The sequence below is a fragment of the Salvelinus sp. IW2-2015 genome, linkage group LG23 (assembly GCF_002910315.2).
Source record: "Salvelinus sp. IW2-2015 linkage group LG23, ASM291031v2, whole genome shotgun sequence".
Lineage (NCBI taxonomy): Eukaryota > Metazoa > Chordata > Actinopteri > Salmoniformes > Salmonidae > Salvelinus > Salvelinus sp. IW2-2015.
The window spans coordinates 11,923,168-11,945,253 of record NC_036863.1 but is presented as its reverse complement, the minus strand read 5'-3'; the positions used below and the strand labels follow the sequence as shown (position 1 = coordinate 11,945,253).

At 44.1% G+C, this 22,086-nt stretch overlaps 1 protein-coding gene across 1 annotated transcript in view; it reads right to left on the bottom strand.

Moving 5' to 3' along the window:
* The window catches only part of LOC111950641 (glutamate receptor 4-like), a 193,668-nt gene that overhangs the window by 79,692 nt on the left and 91,890 nt on the right, over positions 1-22,086 (bottom strand). Inside the window, 1 exon segment of the mRNA XM_023968393.1 lies at positions 4,867-5,106. Coding sequence (XP_023824161.1) covers positions 4,867-5,106 — 240 coding nt within the window.

The window sequence follows — 22,086 nt, the reverse complement described above, 5'->3', positions numbered from 1 at the left end:
TATGGTTCGAGCTATGGACTCGTTACTTGGAGTATAGTACTTTTCCTTTGTTCCTGTTTCCTCCAGCTCTTCACAAGTCCTTTCGACGTTTGTTCTTGGGATTTTGTTTTGCCCTTTTCGCACCAAGTAACATTAATCTCTTAGGAGACAGAAACGTCTCCTTCCTGAGCAGTATAACGGCTGTGTGGTCCATGGTGTTTATACTGGGTACTATTGTTTGTACAGATGAACGTGGTACATTCAGGCATTTGGAATTTCTCCCAAGGATGAACCAGTGTTGTGGAGGTCTACAATTTTTTTCTGAGGTCTTGGCTTACTTCTTTTGATTTTCCCATGATGTCAAGCAAAGAGGCACTGAGTTTGAAGGTAGGCCTTGAAATACATCACAGGTACACCTCCAGTTGACTCAAATTATGTCAATGAGCCTATCAGAAGCTTCTAAAGCCATGCCATCATTTTCTGGATTTTCCAAGCTGTTATCCTGACTCAGTTATCAGTTACACCAGCTCTGTCAGGAGGAATGGGCCAAAATTCACCCAACTTATTTTGGGAAGCTTGTGGAAAGTTACCTGAAACGTTTGACCCAAGTTAAACAATTTAAAGGCAAATACTACCAAATACTAATTGAGTGTATGTAAACTTCTGATCCACTGGGAATGTGATGAAAGAAATAAAAGCTGAAATAAATCATTCTCTCTACTATTATTCTGACATTTCACGTTCTTAAAATAAAGTGGTGATCCTAACTGACCTAAAACAGGACATTTTTACTAGGATTAAATGTCAGGAAATTTGAAAAATGTGGTTTAAATGTATTTGGCTATGGTGTATGTAAACTTCCTACTTCAACTGTACATATGCTTGGGAGTATGTATGGACTGTGTGAATTGAAGATGTTCAGGGCTATTTAAGAAATGTTCAACTGAAATTAGCGATATAGTTTAGCTACATCCCCTCTGGGTTGAAACAGACATCTGAGAACAGGGTGAGCCGTTATCGATAGCTGTAAGAGAAGGAGAGACACACAGAGAGAGAGAGAGGCCTGAGTAAGAGAGAGAGAGTGAGAGAGAAAGACAGTGAGAAAGACAAGGATGAAGAGATAAATCAAATCAATTTGTATTGGTTACATACACATACTGAGCATGTTATTGCGGGTGTAGCGAAACAGCAACCTTGGGAAACTCCTCTGCATTATCATTAACAGCACACTCGTACATTTCCTCAGTAAAAAAACAATGTACTGAGCAAATGCCAATTTGTAAGTCGCTCTGGATAAGAGCGTCTGCTAAATGACTTAAATGTAATGTAAATGTAATGTCAAATTGTCCTTTTACCAAATTACACAAACAACAAGTGTGCGGTTAAAATTGGCAAAAAACACACACATTTCTTTCCACAAGTCTGTGGGGTGAGACAGGGATGCAGCTTAACCCCCAACCTCTTCAACATATATATCAACGAATTGGCGAGGGCACTAGAACAGTCTGCAGCACCCGACCTCACCCTACTAGAATCTGAAGTCAAATGTCTACTGTTTGCTGACGATCTGGTGCTTCAGTCCCCAACCAAGGAGGGTCTACAGCAGCACCTAGATCTTCTGTACAGATTCTGTCAGACCTGGGTCCTGACGGTAAATCTCAGTAAGACAAAAATAATGGTGTTCCAAAAAAGGTACAGTTGCCAGGACCACAAATACAAATTCCATCTAGACACTGTTACCCTAGAGCACACAAAAAAACTGTACATACCTCGGCCTAAACATCAGCGCCACAGGTAACTTCCACAAAACTGTGAATGAACCGAGAGACAAGGCAAGAAGGGCCTTCTATGCCATCAAAAGGATCATCAAATTCGACATACCCATTAGGATCTGGCAAAAAATACTTGAATCGGTTAAATAACCCATTGCCCTTTATGGTTGTGAGATCTGGGGTCCGCTCATCAACCAAGAACTCACAAAATGTGACAAACACCAAATTGAGACTGCATGCAGAATTCTGCAAAAATATCCTATGTGTACAACGTAAAACACTAAATAATGAATGCAGAGCAGAATTAGGCCGATACACTCTAATTATCATAATCCAGAAATGAGCCGTTAAATTCTACAACCACTTAAAAGGAAGCGATTCCCAAACCTTCCATAACAAAGCCATCACCTACAAAGAGATGAACCTGGAGAAGTGTCCCCTAAGCAAGCTGGTCCTGGGGCTCTGTTCACAAACACAAACAGACCCCACCGAGCCCCAGGACAGCAATACAGTTAGACCCAACCAAACCATGAGAAAACAAAAAGATGATTACTTGACATATTAGAAAGAATTAACAAAAAAACTGAGCAAACTAGAATGCTTTTCGGCCCTAAACAGAGAATATACAGTGGCAGAATACCTGACCACTGTGACTGACCCAAACTTAAGGAAAGCTTTGACTATGTACAGACTCAGTGAACATAGCCTTGCCATTGAGAAAGGCCTAAGTAGGTAGACCTGGCTCTCAAAAGAAGACAGGCTATGTGGTGCACACTGCCCACAAAATTAGGTGGAAACTGAGCTGCACTTCCTAACCTCCTACCAAATTCATGACCAAATTAAAGACACATATTTCCTTTAGAGTACACAGATCGACAAAGAATTTGAAAACAAACCCAATTTTGATAAACTCCCATATCTATTCAGTGAAATATCACAGTGTGCCATCACTGCTTCAAGATTTGTGACCTGTTGCCACAAGAAAACGGCCACCAGTGAAGAACAAACACCATTGTAAATACAACCCATATTTGTGCTTATTTATTTTCCCTTTTGTACTTTAAGTATTTGGAGATAATATGACATTTGAAATGCGTTTATTCTTTAGGAACTTTTGTGAATGTTTATTTCACTTTTGTTTATTATCTACCTCACTTGCTTTGGCAATGTTAACATATGTTTCCATGCCAATAAAGTCCTTAAATTGAAATTGAGGGAGAGAGAAAGAGAGAGAGAGACAGCGAGAGAGAGAGAGAGAGAGAGAGAGAGGGAGGGGAATGGAGGGAGGGAAAGAGAGATAGAGACGGAGGGAGGAGAAGAGAGGGGGAGAGAGAGAAGAGGGGGAGAGAGAGAGAGAGAGAGAGAGAGAGAGAGAGAGAGAGAGAGAGAAAGAAAAACTCTCTGACAAACCTTTTCTATTAATACTACAGCCACGCTAGGAGCTTCCTGGAAAGACACCCCTGTCCATGGAGAATACCTGTCATCTCCAGTTTCCTCACTTGGGGCCAAAGAGGGCTACCGACCAAATCTACCAATCAATCGATAGTCAAGTTTAGCGATGTCGGGTGCATCCTTTTGTTCGTAATAAAACTAAGGAAAGGTTACATCCCAAATGGCACCCTATTCCCTTTATAGTACACTACATTTGACCAGGGCCCATAGGCATCCCACATGGTCAAAAGTAGTTCACTAAATAGGGGATAGGGTGCCATTTGGGACGCAGCCTGTCCTTAGTTTCATTAAGAACGAAAGGATGCACCCGACATCGCTACACTTGACTATCGATTGATTGGTAGATTTGGTCTGTAGCCCTCTTTGACCCCAAGACATGCCCAAGACACACATTATTTTCGTACAGCATCCATTCACACTTCCACCGGGTTTTCACATAGAGCAGGGGTATGCGAGGTGGATTGGAGTAGGCAATGCTGGGTCTGGACCATAGAAATAGAATGACAAGAACTGACAATTACAGGTAATTCTATTTATATGGGCAATATGGCCAATATGGACCAGACCATATAAATTGAATTACCCGTAATTTCCCATTCTAGACATTCTATTTCTAAGGATTGTAGTTGCTGTAGTGTTCTGAATGCACAGAGCCATAGATATACATTACAATAAGCATACATTATTAACGACGACATGCAGATTATAAATACATGATCATTGTATTATATAGCCTGTCTTTAGCACTTCTAGTCTATCTTGGCTGGGTTTCTACTGCCACTGTTTGCACTGTTTCTGCTAGTAAGTCCAACAAGTTTGTAGTCACACGCTTAATGTAGTCATTGCGTGCTAGGAATATGGAACCAAATACTAAACTTTTGACTACTTTAATACACATATAAGTGAATTTGTCCAAATACTTTTGGTTCCCTAAAATGGGGGGACGATGTACAAAAAGGTAACTTCTGAATGGTTCATCTGATATGGATTAAAATACCCTAAAATTAAAGCTGACAATATGCACTTTAGTAATTTTATTATTTTAAAGTTCTGGAGAAGTTCTGGAGTACAGAACCAAAACAACAAAAAATGTGTCACTACTAAAATACTTTTGGATCTCACTGTATGTACCCAGAAAATGCATAGATATGGAGCCACCTCAGATTTGGCCCCTAGGCAGCAAGGCAGCCACTATCACTCCAAAATAACTAAAAACTGTAAATACATATTTAGATTCAAGTCAATGTCTCTATAGCTGAGAGTCTTATTTTTCAGATGCAATTGGAACCGAGTTGATAGCCCATAGCGTTCCAAAGTCAGAGCTAAAAGTTAGAGCCTCTAATGCCCATATCAGTTTCATATTAGCTCAATCTCCAATTTCTCTGAGTATCACAGAAACACAACACTTTGAATGAATAACAGAAACATTTTCATGACAAGTTGCTATGGATGAAATGTACGTTTTACTGCTTGACAGACAGTGTCTCTTTGCAATCATTATCAATTTGGGGTCCAAAATAACCCCTGTTGGGTTATTTTGTTGGTGCTTTTAGGGTTAAAAGTAGACTCAGTAATATGACAGTCATACACAGTGAGGATTCTCATATGTGTTAAAGATAACACATCACTATACACATCATCACACACAAATTTGAGAACTTACCCCGGTCGGTGTCATAGAGGAAGACAAACTTGTTCCAGTCGTAGTGGTCGAGCAGCGAGAGCAGCGCCCCACGGATGGAGGGCCGGAGCTGCAGCGTGAACTGGCTCTCTCCCTCGGTGGGGAAGCTGGGCGTGATGAGGGAGATGTGCAGCGCCCCGCAGAACGACGTCAGTGTGTGCACAGAACGCTTGTCATACAGGCCGAAGATGGCGAAGACGCCCCGTGAGTACTGCGAGCAGACTGTGAGGAAGAGGGAGGGAAGGGGGAAGAGAGAGAGAGTGCGAGAGAGAGAGAGAGAGAGATAGGGGGAGAGGGAGGGAGGGCGAGAGTTACTTACACATTGCAGATAGTTCACTAACCCATTCAAATCCCTACAAGAGGATCCCTTTATAGCCTATGCAATAATAACTACCCAAAATCCACAAAATATCAAAATTTCTCTGATGTTTCCATCTTATAAACATGGTTTTCTTTCCCCATCAAAATGAAATAACGACATCGGAAAAGCAATAGTCGTAAGTTTAAGGAGTCTCTCTACTCCTTTCATCACCCCCCTCTCCCTCTCTTTCTTCCTTCTCGCTTTCTCACCCTTTCACTGCCCTCTCCTTCCCCCCCCCCCCCCCCCCCCCCCCACCCCCCCCCCCCCCCCCTCTTCTCTCTCTCTCTTTCTCTCTCTCACACACGTTCTCTCTGCTAATAAACCAGCGGCGGTATTGTGATAGGATATGACCTGTAGGAGATAAACAACACACCGGCTTTAATCTGAAAATCTGTGTGTTGAGTCTTTACATACTGTAAACACTGCAGTAACAGTTTGCTTAAGGGACTTCCTCATTAAACCCCCTCGATGCTGTAAATGCTTGCGCATTAAAAAACACACCATAATAGACGGTTACACTGACTTCCTCACATACTGTGAGTACGCAAATGAAAGAACGGTACACAGGGAAAAAGTATTTGAACTGTTCCATTGTAAAGGGATAAACAAGTTTTTTGTTGTTGTTTTGTTGTTGCTATGCCGGGTTTGACAGCCATATTGTTTCACAGTGCTACAGTGCTGTTGATTGTCCATTTCTCTGCGGCTTGCAAATGCCTAAAGCTAAAGCAGAAGAAAGAGAAGAGGAGAGAGGGACAGAGAGAGAGCGTGTGAGAGAGGAGAGACAGACAGAGACAGAGAGAGAGAGAGAGAGAGAGAGAGAGAGAGAGAGAGAGAGAGAATAAGAGAGAGAGAGTGAGTTAAAAAAAAACTTGATTGGGTCTGGGAAACCACAACACAATAAACACTCAAACAAACAAAAGCATTGTTAAACATCAATTAAAAACACAACACCAAATCTTCCTCTAAGTTAACAAGCACAACAACCTCTGAATACCCCATATGCTCATAAACAACCCAATGTAATTAACCAGTGTGTAACAGGCAAACTCAGCCCTTAGTCTGCCAAATTGCTAATTTAGCTGCTCCTGACACAAAGTTAAGTAAGAGAACTACACCCCTTCGGCTAAACTTGTACTTTGGCCCAAATGTGACTCGTTTCAGGAAACTAGGCGTGTGTCACGAGTCACTACTTCATAGGAGAGCAGTTTGAACGTAAACTTTGGGGTACGTATTTCGGCAGAAATGCTTCTGGATCATGTGAACTTTCATGTGCTTTAATAACAAACTTCTATGCCATCGGTAAATAAGAATACAATTGTTAAATTACGAGCCTAGTTGGTTTAACCACAGAAAAAGTCAGCAACCTTCCTGCTAGCCATGATTGACTGAGATAATGAGTGGGCTGGACATGCCGAGAGATGAGTTCGGATTGGTCTGCCATGTAGCTCGCTTCTGTCTATAAAATGAGCTGGTCAGTATGTGTAGGTAATCCTACACAATCCTGTTGCTTTCCACTTTCTGAAGGACCAAGTTTTGAAATAACTGGAATTAGGGTATGATAGCTAAGGAAATGGAGTAAACACCTGTCTCCGGATTACATCTTCAAACTAAGGGCAACCATGGTATCCGTGACAGAGAGAGAAGCGTCCATCCATGTATAAGATAGTAAGATAGTCTAGCTAGCTACATTTTCAGATATTACACATTTCAAATTTAGAAATTCGTTTTCAATTCAAGTTAAAATCTAACGTTAGCTGGCTGGCTCGCTAGCTAACGTTACGTGTATGATCTGTGTAGTAATATTATTCATATCTCAGAGCCATTTGCTTTGCTAGTTATAGCCTAATGTTAGTAAATGTTGACAAAAAAGCGTAATGAAATTGTTGCCATACAGTAAACTCATCCAAGACAAAAAAAACATCCCCAAACTCAAAGGCTTTCATTGTTTTGAAAAAGCACTGGTGGTCCACACGGTCAAAAGCCTTCTCCTGACAGTTTACAAATGTCTAAAACATGTCTAAAACATCTCTTATTAGAAACAAGTTATCTCATTAGAGCGATCAGGTACACAGTAAGACTAGTCATTGAGGACCAACAGCCCCAGATATTATTTCAACCTGTTTGAGAGACACTTGGATATCTTTTTATATTCTGCACACTGCAATGCAACAGGTCGGCAATTTTTTAAAGAGCCAAATCCCCCTTTTTTGGCAACAGTGAAAGCACAGCACGTTGACAGGATACAGAAAGAGAACCCTCATGAAAAGATTCACACACCACTTCATAACAATCCCCCCCAATAGATCCCCAGAAGTGCTTATAGAAATCAGATGGTAAACCATCGATGCCAGGGGCTCGGCCTGATGAGAGCTGCATAACTGCAGTAGACAGCTCCTGCAGAGTAATGTCAAAGTCCAAAGCAGCTCCCTGCTCAGGGCCCAATTGAGGAAGTCCATGTAACAACTGTTCAGCACACAGAGGATCACAATCCTCCTCCTTATAGAGGGCAGAGTAGAAATACACGTCATGTTGGCGCATTACACCGTCATCCGTGGTCACCTTCCCATCAGGGAGATGAAGGCAGACCATCTGTTTACGTTGCAATGTCGACTGTCCTAGGTTAAAAAAAAGTGCTAGGAGCATCCATATCCTTGAGGGTAGCAAAGAAAGACCTAATAAACTCACCCTTCACTCTTTAATGTAAAAACGACCTCAGTTCATGTCTCTTGCCCTGTAAATTCATGACAAGTCCGGGGTCATTCTGAGTGAGCAACTTCGATTCAATAGAATTTGATGTCCTGTTCAAGGGCCCTGATAGTCTCTTTAACTTCAATACTAGACAGAGCAGTATACTGTTGACAAAATACATGTATTTGGGCCTTCCCAACCTCCCAACATTGTCGCAAGGACTCAAAAATCTATTTAATAATCCTCAATTTTTCCCAAAACAACAAAAACCTTTCACAAAACATGTCGCCATGTAATAACGTACCATTAAATAGCAATAAGGTGATGACCTTCGTGGACAAGACAAGTGAATATCAACAGTAACAATATGGTGATCAGAAAAACCCTACCACAGTAGCGGTCAGATACATACAACCTCTCTAATCTCGCTGCACTGACACCACCTTCATTAACTTTTAGCCATGTGTACTGCCTAACTTTTGCATTTCTTACTCTCCACACATCAGAAAGCTCAATCTCAGTTAATAGACCAGACAGACAAATTGCTGACCGCAAGTGAGGTTCTTCAGCAGTGCGATCAACAGTAAAATCTACTGTACATTTCCAGTCCCTCCCTAAAACCATATATCCCTCTTGGTCACACTGTCTTAAGGTTTCCTTTATTTGATCAAATACAGCAATACGTTCTGTACCCTCATTGGGAGCATAAACATTCCAAAAAAACAACAACAAAAAAGCATCGCCTTGACCAATAAAACCCGACCCTTGACATTCTGTCACGCCCTGGCCTTAGTTATCTTATATATATATTATTTTAGGTCAGAGTGTGACATGGGGGAAGTTTGTGTGTTTTTGTCTAGTCTAGGGTGTTTGTATTGTATAGGGGGTTTTGTAGAGTTCATGGGGTTGTGTTCAGTGTAGGTGTTTATGTAAGTCTATGGTTGCCTGGATTGGTTCTCAATCAGAGACAGCTGTCTATCGTTGTCTCTGATTGGGAGCCATATTTAAGGCAGCCATAGGCATTAGGTTGTGGGTAATTGTCTATGTGTATGCACTTTCGTTTGCGGTCGTTTTTTTGTTTAGTTTTGTATTAGTGTTCTTTTTCATCTTCAAATAAAGAAGATGTATTTATATCACGCTGCGCCTTGGTCCTCTCTCTCACAATACGAAGACGATCGTGACACATTCTCTGTTGTAGATACCACAGTCACCCGTATGTCTGAGGAAAACAAAATTGCCACCCCAGCACTGAAATTAGTACCATGACGGAATATATGCTGCACCTCCCACCACATACCCCAGTAAATCATTAGCCTCATCACTATCTATCTCCTGTAGAAAAACGTAATTAAGCCTTTTCTGTTTTATTACTTCTAATACCCAAGCCCTCTTATTCCTGTCCCTTCCCCCATTAATATTGAGAGAACCGACCCTTAGTACCTCCATATAGAAAAGGAAAAACAGAAGAAACCACAAAGAAACCAGACAAAGAGAAAAAAGCACCCTATGAGGCATGATAATCATCATTGTTTAAATGTTATCTTAACCTTACCATGTTTCCCACTACATTTTGCTGCTGTGACAGCAGTAACACATTTCCTCAAGCGGAAAAGCTTCTTCACACTCAACTGGTCTAACCCTACCGTCTTCTGTAACACCACAGCTGACCTCACAAACTAATCAACATTTTAAAATATCTGCCAATTTAACAGATTTCCCAAAAGTCTGGTCCAGGAACCCATTTACCTCATCTACATTGTAAATTGAGTCGTCGCCAGCTGCTATTATACCAACGGGGATATCAGACATGTCCATATCCTCCTCAATGGAGGCCACAGACCCCTGACTCCTCTCTGCCATATCCCTCTCAACACTTGCACCCCATCACTCGTACCGGGCATCTCCTCCATTGCCTGGGAGACTAGCCCCACCTGAACCCCCTCAAATCAAATGTATTGGTCACATACACATGGTTAGCAGATGTTATTGAGAGTGTAGCGAAATACTTGTGCATCTGTACGCTCGCCAAATAGCCTACAGTCAACCAATCGACAAATGGTTTTGGGAATGGGCAGAGAAAGTCAACGTCCATCCATGGCCGCAAAAAGGACAATGTCGGAGTTGAATTCAATAAGAGTTGCAAAATGTAGAGTTGAAAATAAAGAGAAGGGAGGCCAGACAAGTCATTTTTGGGAAAGATTTGATGAAGTGGTAAAAGAGGATGATAGCAGTGTCTATGTCAGGCTCCAAAACTGCCGGCCCGCGGGTGGTTTTATTTGGCCCCTCAAGTTCTCCAAGTATTCCCACACGTAATAAAGACACACATGATCGTATACAAATGTAAGCAAGGTTTCAAATTATTATGTTTTAGTCAAATATTACATCTGTTTGGGCTTCTTGCGGTCAATTTGCAGTCTACAAATTATTTGTAATTATGTTCCGGCTTCCCGACCAGCCGCTCAAGAAGAAATGGTTCCGCGGCTGAATCTAGTTGATGATCCCTGGTCTACGTTATGTGTGCTGATTGTGCGGTGCTATACAACTTTGACTGTCACAAGATGGGGACTTCAAATAGGCCTATGACAAGTCAAGGGAACTGTTGCCGACTGTTCAGATGGATTAAATAGAAACTGAAATCTGGACACTGACTGTAGGTCTATAACCTCTCACACAGTCTTAATATTAACTCCTGCAGAATTAAGCGTTTCTTTCAGTAAAATGATAAACCAAATGTAGGCTTATTTTGACTTGGGAACAGAAGTGGAGTAATATGATTTCTTTCAGCATCTTGAGAGAACGCGAATGCGCAGTTAGATACCATCTGTAGAGGTGCTATCTTTATCAGCATCATAAAAGCTCATAGTATTTCAACCACATACAATATGCATCTGAGACAAACTGATGTTATTTGAAAATTTTGCAAAGACAATCTTTCCCAGTTATTGCATTTTCTCCCCGGTCCCTAATCATCTTTGTGAAAGAAGCAGATACAGCATAGAAAACTTTACCGATGTCAACTAGATTAAAGCATTAATTCTATCGATTTATGACATTATTCTGGTGAGCAAGGGTTTATTTAGTATTCTAAGGCAACATAGGGCTAATGACAGAAGCGAAGCTGCTTGTATGTAATTATAGACAATATGACTAACAAATAGCCTACCAAAATGTCGGAAATTATAAGCAGAAATATATCTAAATCAGGCAACAACAAAAAATCCTGCCACCCGTCAATAAATTGCTCCGCCGTCTCTGACTCTAGCCTACAGTGCAATTTCTATATTAGCGGTTTAGGGTCGGGTGCGGACCTCAGATTTTCACTTTATCACATATATTTGGGCGGTTGCGGATGGGTTATTAGCAATTGTGGGCGGGTGCGGGTGACAAAACAGCTGACCCCGTACCACTAACACACACACACTGGACCAGTGTATTGTGTTATGCTGCATCATATTTTAGCCTAGCACATCATGTAGCTTTGTGTGTCATATCACTGTCTGTTTAGGATCATGTCGTAGTCAGTTTAGGATCATGGCGTAGTCAGTTTAGGATCATGGCGTAGTCAGTTTAGGATCATAGCGTGGTCTGTGTAGTCAGTTTAGGATCATGGCATAGTCTGTGTAGTCTGTTTAGGATCATGGCGTGGTCTGTGTAGTCAGTTTAGGATCATGGCATAGTCTGTGTAGTCTGTTTAGGATCATGGCGTGGTCTGTGTAGTCTGTTTAGGATCATGGTGTGGTCTGTGTAGTCTGTTTAGGATCATGGCGTAGTCTGTGTAGTCTTTTTTGGATCATGGTGTAGTCTGTGTAGTCTGTTTAGGATCATGTCGTAGTCTGTATAGTCTGTTTAGGATCATGGTGTGGTCTGTGCAGTCTGTTTAGGATCATGTCGTAGTCTGTTTAGTATCATGTCGTAGTCTGTTAGGATAACGTCGTAGTCAGTTTAGGATCATGGCGTAGTCAGTTTAGAGTCATGGCTGTGGTCTGTGTAGTTTTAGGATCATGGCATAGTCTTGTAGTCTGTTAGGATCATGCTAGTCTTTTAGGATCACGTCGTTAGTCTGTTTAGGATCATGGCTGTAGTCAGTTTTAGGATATGGCGTGGTCTTGTAGTCTGTTTAGGATCATGTCCTAGTCTGTTAGGATCATGTCCTAGTCTGTTTAGGATCACGTCGTAGTCTGTTTTAGGATCATGTCGTAGTCTGTATAGTCTGTTTAGGATCATGGTTTGTGGTCTGGCAGTCTGTTTAGGATCATGTCGTAGTCTGTTTAGTATCATGTCGTAGTCTGTTTAGGATCACGTCGTTTAGTCTGTTTAGGATCAGGCGTCGTTAGTCTGTTTAGGATCATGGCGTAGTCCATTAGGATCATGGCGTAGTCAGTTTAGGATCATGGGCTGGTCTGTGTAGTTTGTTTAGATTAGGCATAGTCTATGTAGTCTGGTTAGGATCATGTCCTAGTCTGTTTAGGATCACGTCGTATCAGTTTAGGATCATGTCGTAGTCAGTTTAGGATCATTCGTAGTCAGTTAGGATCATCGGCTTAGTCAGTTTAGGATCATGGCGCGAGTCTGGTAGTATCTGTTTAGGATCATGGCGTGTCTTTGTAGTCTGTTAGGATCATTGCGTAGTCTTTGTTAGTCTGTTTAGGATCATGGCATGTCTGTGTAGTCTGTTTAGGATCATGGCGTGGTCTGTGTAGTCTGTTTAGATTTCATGGCGTAGTCTTTGTAGTCTGTTTAGGATCATGGTTGTGGTCTGTGTAGTCTGTTTAAGATCATGGCGTGGTCTGTGTAGTCTGGTTAGGATCATTGGCATTAGTCTGTGTAGTCTGTTTAGGATCATGCGTGGTGGTTTAGGTCACGGCCGTGGTCGGTTTAGGATCATGTTGTAGTCTGTTTGGATCATGGCGTGGTCGTGTTGTAGTCGTTTAGGATCATGGCGTGGTCTGTGTAGTTGTTAGGATCATGGCGTGGTCTGTACTCCTGTTTAGGATCTATGGCGTGTGTCGGTGTACTCTGTTTAGGATCATGGCGTGGCTGTTACTCTGTTAGGATCATGCTCTGGTCGGTTTAGGATCATGTTGTAGTCAGTTTAGGATCATGTCCTAGTCGCGTTTAGGATCATGTCGTAGTCAGTTTAGGATCATGTCCTAGTCTGTTTAGGATCATGTCGTAGTCAGTCTTAGGATCATGTCGTAGTCAGTTTAGGATCATGTCGTAGTCAGTTAGATCATGTCGTAGTCAGTTTAGGATCATGTCGTAGTCAGTTAGGATCATGGCGTTGTCTTGTGTAGTCTGTTTAGGATCATGGCGTAGTCTGTGTAGTCTGTTTAGGATCATGGCTGCTATGAGTGATGCACATGTGGTTAAGGGGAAGGTACAGTAGTCCCCGAGGTAGAGGGGGTAGTGAGGCCTCCACTGAACCAAGGAGATCAAAAGCTGGAAATGACATATGACTGCTTTTCCCTCATAGGAGACACACAAGCACGCATACACATAGACAAATACACACTGACAGACAGACACACCTCTCTCTCTCTCTCTCTCTCTCTCTCTCTCTCTTCTCTCTCTCTCTCTCTCTCTCTCTCTCTCTCCTCCTCTTCTCACACACATACACACACACAAACACATACTCACACACCCATGCACTCATAACAAATAACACACAAATCCATTCTAATTTATGACCACACACCCATCAAAAGCAAACTGAAAGAATGATATTATCATCCATCTGCTGTCTGTCTCAGTCTATTCTTTCAATTTCTCTCTCCTGCCCACCTCCCTTGCTTGCTCCTTCTACCCCTCTTTCTGTTTCTCTCCCCCCTCTTTCTCCATCTCCCCCCTCTCTCTCTTTCTCCACCTGGAGAAGAACAGAACCACTAATGAGCAGACTGCTGAGCTGGTATTATTTCCAATAAACAAGACCAGCGACAATATCAAGAACATTGCTCTCTCACAAACACAAACAGCCACCATCGCCTCATTATAGCAGAACTTGACGTTGCATCCCAAATGGCACCCTATTCTCTGGTCAAAAGTAGTGCACTAGGGAATAGGGTGCCATTTGGGAAAAGTCTACATTGGCTATGAAGCGATATGAGTGATATGCCTTCAGTTGAGAAGATCTCTCTGTATTCCTGTGAGGGTTAGGTACCCTTGGATATGGTATAAACAGAGCTTTCTGTCCCTTTCTGTCTGGTTTCAATGAAAGGAAGCCAGTGTGGAACATGCATACGCATAGGGAGACAGCACACACACACACACACACCACCCTGAACACACACACAAACACACACACACACCGAACGCAAACTATACAAACACACACACACACACACACACACCACACACACACACACACACACCACACACACACACACACACACACACCACCACACACACACACACACACCACACACACACACACACACACACACACACACACACACAACACACACACACAACACATACACAACGAACACACACAAGAAAGTCCCTAGAAGGAGAGAACTGAGTGGAACACAATGAACAGGGAAGGCTCAATCGGCTTTCTCTCCTCTCTCTCTCTCCTTAGTGTTGTTTCTCTCCTTTTGTCTGCCCAGAGAAGAGGCACAAGAGTGAATTAACTCTAGCCTAGACAAGCTCTGGAGAAAGGAAGAGGGGGAGAGGGGAGAGAAGGAGGGAGGGGAAGTGGAAATAAGCAATACATGTGGGGGTGCTTACAGCAATCAACTTCACCTTAGAAAGAACACACACACACACGCTAGCAAGCAAGCACACGACAACACACACAGACACAGACACAGACACACACAAAGACACACACACACACACACACACACACACACACACACACACACACACACACCACACACACACACACACACACCACACACACACACACACACACACACACACACACACACACACACACACACACACACACACACACACACACACACAGACAGATACACACACACACTGTCAGACTGACCTCTTTATGGAGGGCTAAATCAAACCAACCCTGGAGAGTATTCAGTGGAGAAACCATTGATTCTCCCTTTTCCATATTACGTCAAGGAATATGACGGGTCTAAGTTTGAATTGGCTATGAATATAGACCTATAATACCTGTATCTGTGTATGGGAACAGTTACAGGTATTGGTCTCGTGGTCTCGTTAGAATATGGCAAAGCAGTGGGACTAACCGTTGTAGTTATATTTTACATTTAGCGGACGCTCTTATCCAGAGCGACTTACAGTTAGTGCATTCATCTTAAGATAACCACATACACAAGCATAGAAAGTAAATGTTTCCTCAATAACGTAGCTATCAGTGAAGTCAGAGGTAGAATGGGGGGGGGGGTGCAAGTGCTGGTTTAAGTATATATTATTTTATTTTATTTATTCTTTTTTGGGGGGGGTCGAGATGAGGAGGATTATTTAAGATACCCTCCTGCAGGGTTGGGAGGGCCAAGAGATCTGAGGTGGCAGAACTGAGTGCTTGGGTTGGGGTGTAGGGTTTGAGCATAGCCTGAAGGTAGGGAGGGGAAGTTCCTCTTGCTGTTCCGTGGGTAAGCACCATGGTCTTGTAGTGGATGCGAGCTTCGACTGGAAGCCAGTGGAGTGTGTGGAGGAGCGGGGTGACATGAGAGAACTTGGAAAGGTTGAAAACCAGGTGGGCTGCAGTGTTCTGGATAAGTTGCAGGGGTTGGATGGCACAAGCGGGGAGCCCAGCTAACAGCAAGTTGCAGTAGTCCAGATGGGAGAGGACAAGTGCCTGGATTAGGACCTGCGCCGCTTCTTGTCTGAAGTAGGGTTGTACTCTACGGATGTTGTAGAGCATGAACCTGCAGGGCTGGGTCACTGCTTTGATGTTTACAGAGAACGACAGGGTGTTGTCCAGGGTCACACCAAGGTTCTTTGCACTCTGGGAGGGCAATACTGTGGAGTTGTCAACTGTGATGGAGGGGTCTTTGAGCGGGCAGGCCTTCCCCGGGAGGAAGAGCAGTTCCGACTTGTCGAGGTTGAGCTTGAGGTGGTGGGCTGACATCCAAGTTGAGATATCTGCCAGACATGCAGAGATGCGTGTCGCCACCTGGGTGTCAGAAGGGAGGAAGTAGCAATGATAGGAGAGACCATGTAAGGATATGACGGAGCCGAGAGACTTGGTGTATAGAGAGAAATGTAGAGGGCCTAGAACCGAGCCATGGGGGACACCAGTAGTGAGAGTATGTGGTACAGGCACAGATCCTCTCCACATCACGTGGTAGGAGCGGCCTGTCAGTTAGGATGCAATCCAAGAGTGTGCAGCGCCTGAGACACCCAGCCCTGAGAGGGTGGAGAGGAGGATCTGAAGGTTCACAGTGTCAAAGACAGTGGAAAGATCTAGGAGGATAAGAAAAGAGGATAGAGAGTCAGCTTTGGCAGTGCGGAGAGCCTCTGTGACATAGAGATGAGCAGTCTTGGTAGAGTAACCCGTCTTGAAGCCTGACTGGTTCTGAGAGAGATAACGAGAAAGTTGATCAGAGACAGAATGCTCAAGAGTTTTGGAAAGAAAAGAAAGAAGGGATACAGGTCTATAGTTTTTGACGTCAGACGAGTCAAGTGTTGGTTTCTTGAGGAGGGGAGCAACTCGGGCCATTTTGAAGTCAGAGGGTAGCCAGTGGCCAGTGGCCAGTGGTCTGGGATGAGTTGATGAGGGAAGTGAGAAATGGGAGAAGGTCTCCAGAGATGGTCTGGAGAAGGGAGTAGAGGATGGGGTCGACCGGGCAGGTTGTTGGGTGGCCAGACCTCACTTGTCACAGGATGTCATCTGGAGAGAGAGGGGAGAAAGAGGTCAAGGCATAGGGTAGTTCCTTGTGAATGAGATCAGTGGAATCAATAGGCTGAGTGAATGAGTAACGGATGTCGACAACCTTTTTTAAAAACTTGTTGTTGACTAAGTCATCCGCAGAGAGGGAGGAGGGAGGGTTTGAAGGATTAAAGTGAGAAGAGAAGAGAAGGTGGAAAAGAGTTTCCTAGGGTTAGATGCAGAAGCTTGACATTTAGAGTGGTAGAAAGTGGCTTTAGCAGCAGATACAGAGAAAGAGAAAGGGAGGGCGTGAAAGGAAGATAGGTCCTTTGGAAGTTTAGTTTTCCTTAATTGTCGCTCAGCTGCCCGCAGCCCTGTTCTCTAAGCTCGCAATGAGTCCCTCAGCCACGGAGCAGGAGGGGAGGGCCGACCCGGCCGGGAGGAAAAGGATGGGTGCCATAGTATATGGAAATGGAGGAGAGTAAGGTTGAAGAGGCAGAATCAGGATACAGGAGGGAGAAGGATTTAGCAGAAGGGAGAGATGATAGGATATAAGAGGAGATTGTAGAAGGAGACAAGATTGCAACGGTGCATGACCATCTGGGTTGGGGCTGAGTGGTTATGGTTGGAGAAAAAGGAGACAGAGTAGTGATCAGAGACCTGGAGGAGGGTTGCAGTGAGATTAGTAGGTGAGCAGCCTCTAGTAAAGATGAGTTCAAGTGTATTGCCTGCCTTGTGAGTGGAGGGGATTTGGAAAGGAAGAGGACAAAAGAGCCAAGGACAGGAAAAAGAGAGTTGGAAAGAAATTAATCGAATTTCAAACACACTCATGCAGGCACACACACGCACACAACTGCCTCAAAATTAGCGGAACCCTCACTTAACTAACAGGTGCGCCTGGCAACTACTACCATTCCCCATTCAAAGGCACTTCAATCTTTTGTCTTGCCCATTCACCCTCTGAATGGCACACAAACACAATCCATGTCTCAATTGCTTAAAAATCCTTCATTAACCTGTCTCCTTCCCTTCATCTACACTGACTGAAGTGGATTTAATAAGTGATGCAGCTGGTCAGTCTATATTATGGAAAGTAGGTGTTCCTAATGTTTTCTACACTATATATTTTAGTTGCAGTTATATGTCTGTAGTTAAATGTCTAAGCTGCAGTAATATACACATTGTTGCTGACTGACATAGAGTTCAGGCTGTCCCATTGGACGGGTCCATTTTGTATAATCCCATGCCAGCAGTGACCGTGAAACAGTATCCTTCCAGTTCACTGCACAGGTCAGCCCCAGCCACAGCTAACACTGCACCTCACACAATCAATTGGCTCGCGTGAGAGAGGAGTATCTGTATGTGTGTGGGGGCATGGGGGTGGGAAGTGGGCATGGGGGTGGGAAGTGGGGGGGGTTTGTGTGCATGTGTGTGTGGTGCACCCTGTCCTGATGTTGCCATAATCAATGTGACTATACCAAACTAAGACGTTAAATAATTTGTAGAAAAACATCAAGGTTGATTAAGCCCACCCCAAACCCTACACACACACACACACTCATGCAGGCACACACATACACACAACTGCCTCAAAATGAGCGGAACCCTCACTAAAACCAATGCACCAACTAAGTGGCCTTGCGGAGTGTCCAGACTCTACAAACGGTAACCAATACCCTCTGCTTGGCACTCCACAATAATGTCACACCCTGATCTGTTTCACCTGTCTTTGTGCTTGTCTCCACACCCCTCCAGGTGTCGTCCATCTTCCCATTATGCCCTGTGTATTTATACCTGTGTTCTCTGTTTGTCTGTTGCCAGTTCATCTTGTCTTGTCAGGTCTTACCAGCGTTCTCTCCCTACTTCCTGTATCTCTAGTTCTGTTTCCTAGTTTTTCCCGGTTCTGACCATTCCGCCTGCCTTGACCCCGAGCCTGCCTGCCGTCCTGTACCTGCCTGACTCTGACCAGATTACGAACCTCTGCCTGCCCGAACATTTGCCTACCCCATGTTTCTAATAAATCATTTGAGAACTGTACTATTTGCCTCCCGTGTCTGCATCTGGGTCATATCCTGAGTTGTGATAGTACGAACTGGCCATGACTGACCCAGCAGACTCGGACCAGCTCCGCAACGCTGTCTCCTTCCAGGGAGCCACCATTGGAAGACACAAGGTGTTACTTCAAGGTCTTATGGACGGATTACAGACCTTGGCAGAATGCCAGAACCGTGCCTTCAACACATTGCTGGAGCAATTCAGTGGATTCAGTGGGCAGCACGCCACTACAGTAACCACCCAGACTGTCAAGTACCCCGCTACCAGTGGCGTTTCTCCCCAATCTACCCCGGCTTCCCAAGAACCCTGTTTACCTCCTCCGGAGCGCTACGCTGGAGATCCCGGATCCTGCCGGGTGTTTCTCTCCCAATGTTCTCATCTTTGAGATGCAGCCCTCTCCATTTCCCTCGGATCTCTCGAGGATAGCGTACGTGATAACGCTGATGTCCAGGAGGGCTCTTGCCTGAACTACGGCGGTGTGGGAGCAATAATCCACCGTTTTCCTCAGATTGGAGGAGTTTGTGGTGGAGGTACGGAAAGTGTTCGATTCTCCATTGTCCAGGAGAGAGGCGGCTCGTTAGCTGCTCCAACTACGTCAGGATTTCTGTAGTGTAGCAGATTACGTGGTGTATTTTCGCACATTGGCGGCTGAGAGTGCCTGGAACCCGGAAGCACTGTTCGACGCGTTCCATAACGGGTTGTCGGATGTGATTAAAGACGAGCTCGCGGCATGGGAGCTGCCCCTGGACCTCGACTCCCTCATAGCTCTGACCATCCGGATCGATGGGCGGCTACAGGAACGTAGGATGGAGAGGGAATCTGTTCCCTGTCGCCAACACTCGTCCTCGATTTCCACCTCGCCTCTGAGGAGTCCCGTAAATCCCTAAAGCCCACATTTCCTAGTGGATCCGACGTCAGCCGAAGTCTCTCGGATGGTCACCAAGGGCTGTCGAGTCGTCTCCTCTGGAGCCCATGCAACTGGGCAGGGCTAGATTGTCTCCTGCTTAGCGCTTACGCAGAATTAACGCCCAGTTCTGTCTGTATTGTGGAGCTATGGGACATTTTTCATCTACCTGCCCATTAACTTCTTTGGTGGTAGGGGGCAGTATTTTCATGTACGGATGAAAAGCATGCCCAGAGTAAACGGCCTGCTACAAAGCCATAAAAGCTAGAATATGCATATTATTTGTAGATTTGGATAGAAAACACTCTGAAGTTTCTAACATTGTTTGAATGATGTTTGTGAGTATAACAGAACTCATATGGCAGGCAAAATCCTGAGAAAAAATCCAACCAGGAAGTGGGAAATCTGAGGTTGGTCGATTTTGAACTCAGCTCCTATTGAAGATACAGTGGGATATTGGTAATGTTGCACTTCCTAAGGCTTCCACTAGTCAACAGTCTTTAGAACCTTGTCTAATGCTTCTACTGTGAAGTGGGGCCGAAGGAGAGGGGAATGAGTAAGGTCTATCATGACCTGAACATGCACTGACCATGCGTGTTCACGTGAGAGCGAGCTCTGTTCCATCGCACTTCTGAAGACAATGGAATTCTCCGGTTGGAACATTATTGAAGATTTATGTTAAAAAGATCCTAAAGATTGATTCAATACATCGTTTGACATGTTTCTACTGACTGTAACGGAACTTTTTGACATTTCGTCTGCTTTTAGTGAACGCGCTTCGTGACTTTGGATTTGTTTACCAAACACGCTAACAAAAGTAGCTATTTGGACATAAATGATGGACATTACCGAACAAAACTAACATTTCTTGTGGAAGTGGGAGTCCTGGGAGTGCATTCCGACGAAGATCAGCAAAGGTAAGTGAAGATTGATAATGCTATTTATGACTTTTGTTGACTGCATAATATGGCGGATATATTTGTGTCTTGATTGGGCTCTGAGCGCCGGCTCACATTATTGCATGGTTTGCTTTTTCCGTACAGCTTTTTTGAAATCTGACACAGCGGTTGCATTAAGGAGAAGTGCATCTAAAATTCCATGCATAACAGTTGTATCTTTTAGCAATGTTAATTATGAGTATTCCTTTAAATTTATGTGGCTCTCTGCAAAATCAAAGGATGTTTTGGAACTTCTGAAGGTAAGGCGCCAATGTAAACTCAGATTTGTGGATATAAATATGAACTTTACCGAACAAAACATACATGTATTGTGTAACATGAAGTCCTATGAGTGTCATCTGATGAAGATCATCAAAGGTTAGTGATTCATTTTATCTATATTTCTGCTTTTTGTGAATCCTCTCTTTGGCTGGAAAAATGGCTGTGTTATTCTGTGAATAGGCACTCACCTAACATAATCGTTTGGTTTGCTTTCGTCGTAAAGCCTTTTTGAAATCGGACACTGTGGCTGGATTTACAACAAGTGTATCTTTAAAATGGTGTAAAATACATGTATGTTTGAGGAATTTTAATTATGGGATTTCTGTTGTTTTGAATTTGGCGCCCTGCAGTTTTACTGGCTGTTGAAGAGGTGGGACGCTACCGTCTCACGTACCCTAGAGAGGTTAAAGAACCAGGCTCATAAAGGAGGTACTAGTACGAATACGCTGGTGAGCCATACGGGAAGTTTCCCATCTTCCATTACTCATACCCCTCTCCATGCTACCCTGTTGTGGGGTGACCGGTACAAATCTCTCCAGGTGCTCATAGACATCTTCGGCTTGGGAAAAGCCCCGGACCTCATTGCCATTCCCGCGGAGTACCAGGATCTACGGAAGGTTTTAAGCTGAGTGACTGCGCCATTGACCTTCTCCTGGGCACTACACCGCCTCGGGGGCGGCTTTATTCCCTGTCAGGTCCAGAGACCAAGGCGATGGAGACGTATATTGAGGACTCCCTGGCTGCAGGGTGTATCCGTCCTTCTGCCTCCCCTGCCGGCGCAGGGTTCTTCTTTGTGGAGAAGAAGGACAAAACCCTGCATCCGTGTATCGAGTACCGGAGCCTGAATGGCATCAAGGTTAAAAAACGTTTCCCGCTTCCACTCATTGCCTTGGCTTTCGAGATTCTCCAGGGGGCTACCATCTTCTCCAAGTTGGACCTACGGAACGCCTACCATCTGGTACAGATCCGGGAAGGGGATGCCGTTCGGACTGACCAACGCTCCTGCTGTGTTCCAGGCCCTGGTAAACGACGTTCTCCAGGACATGTTGAACCGGTTTGTTTTCGATTACCTTGATGACATCCTCGTGTTTTCCCACTCGGCTCAAGAACATGTCCTCCATGTCAGACAAGTCTTCCAGCGTCTTCTGGAGAACCAGCTGCACGTCAAAGCGGAAAC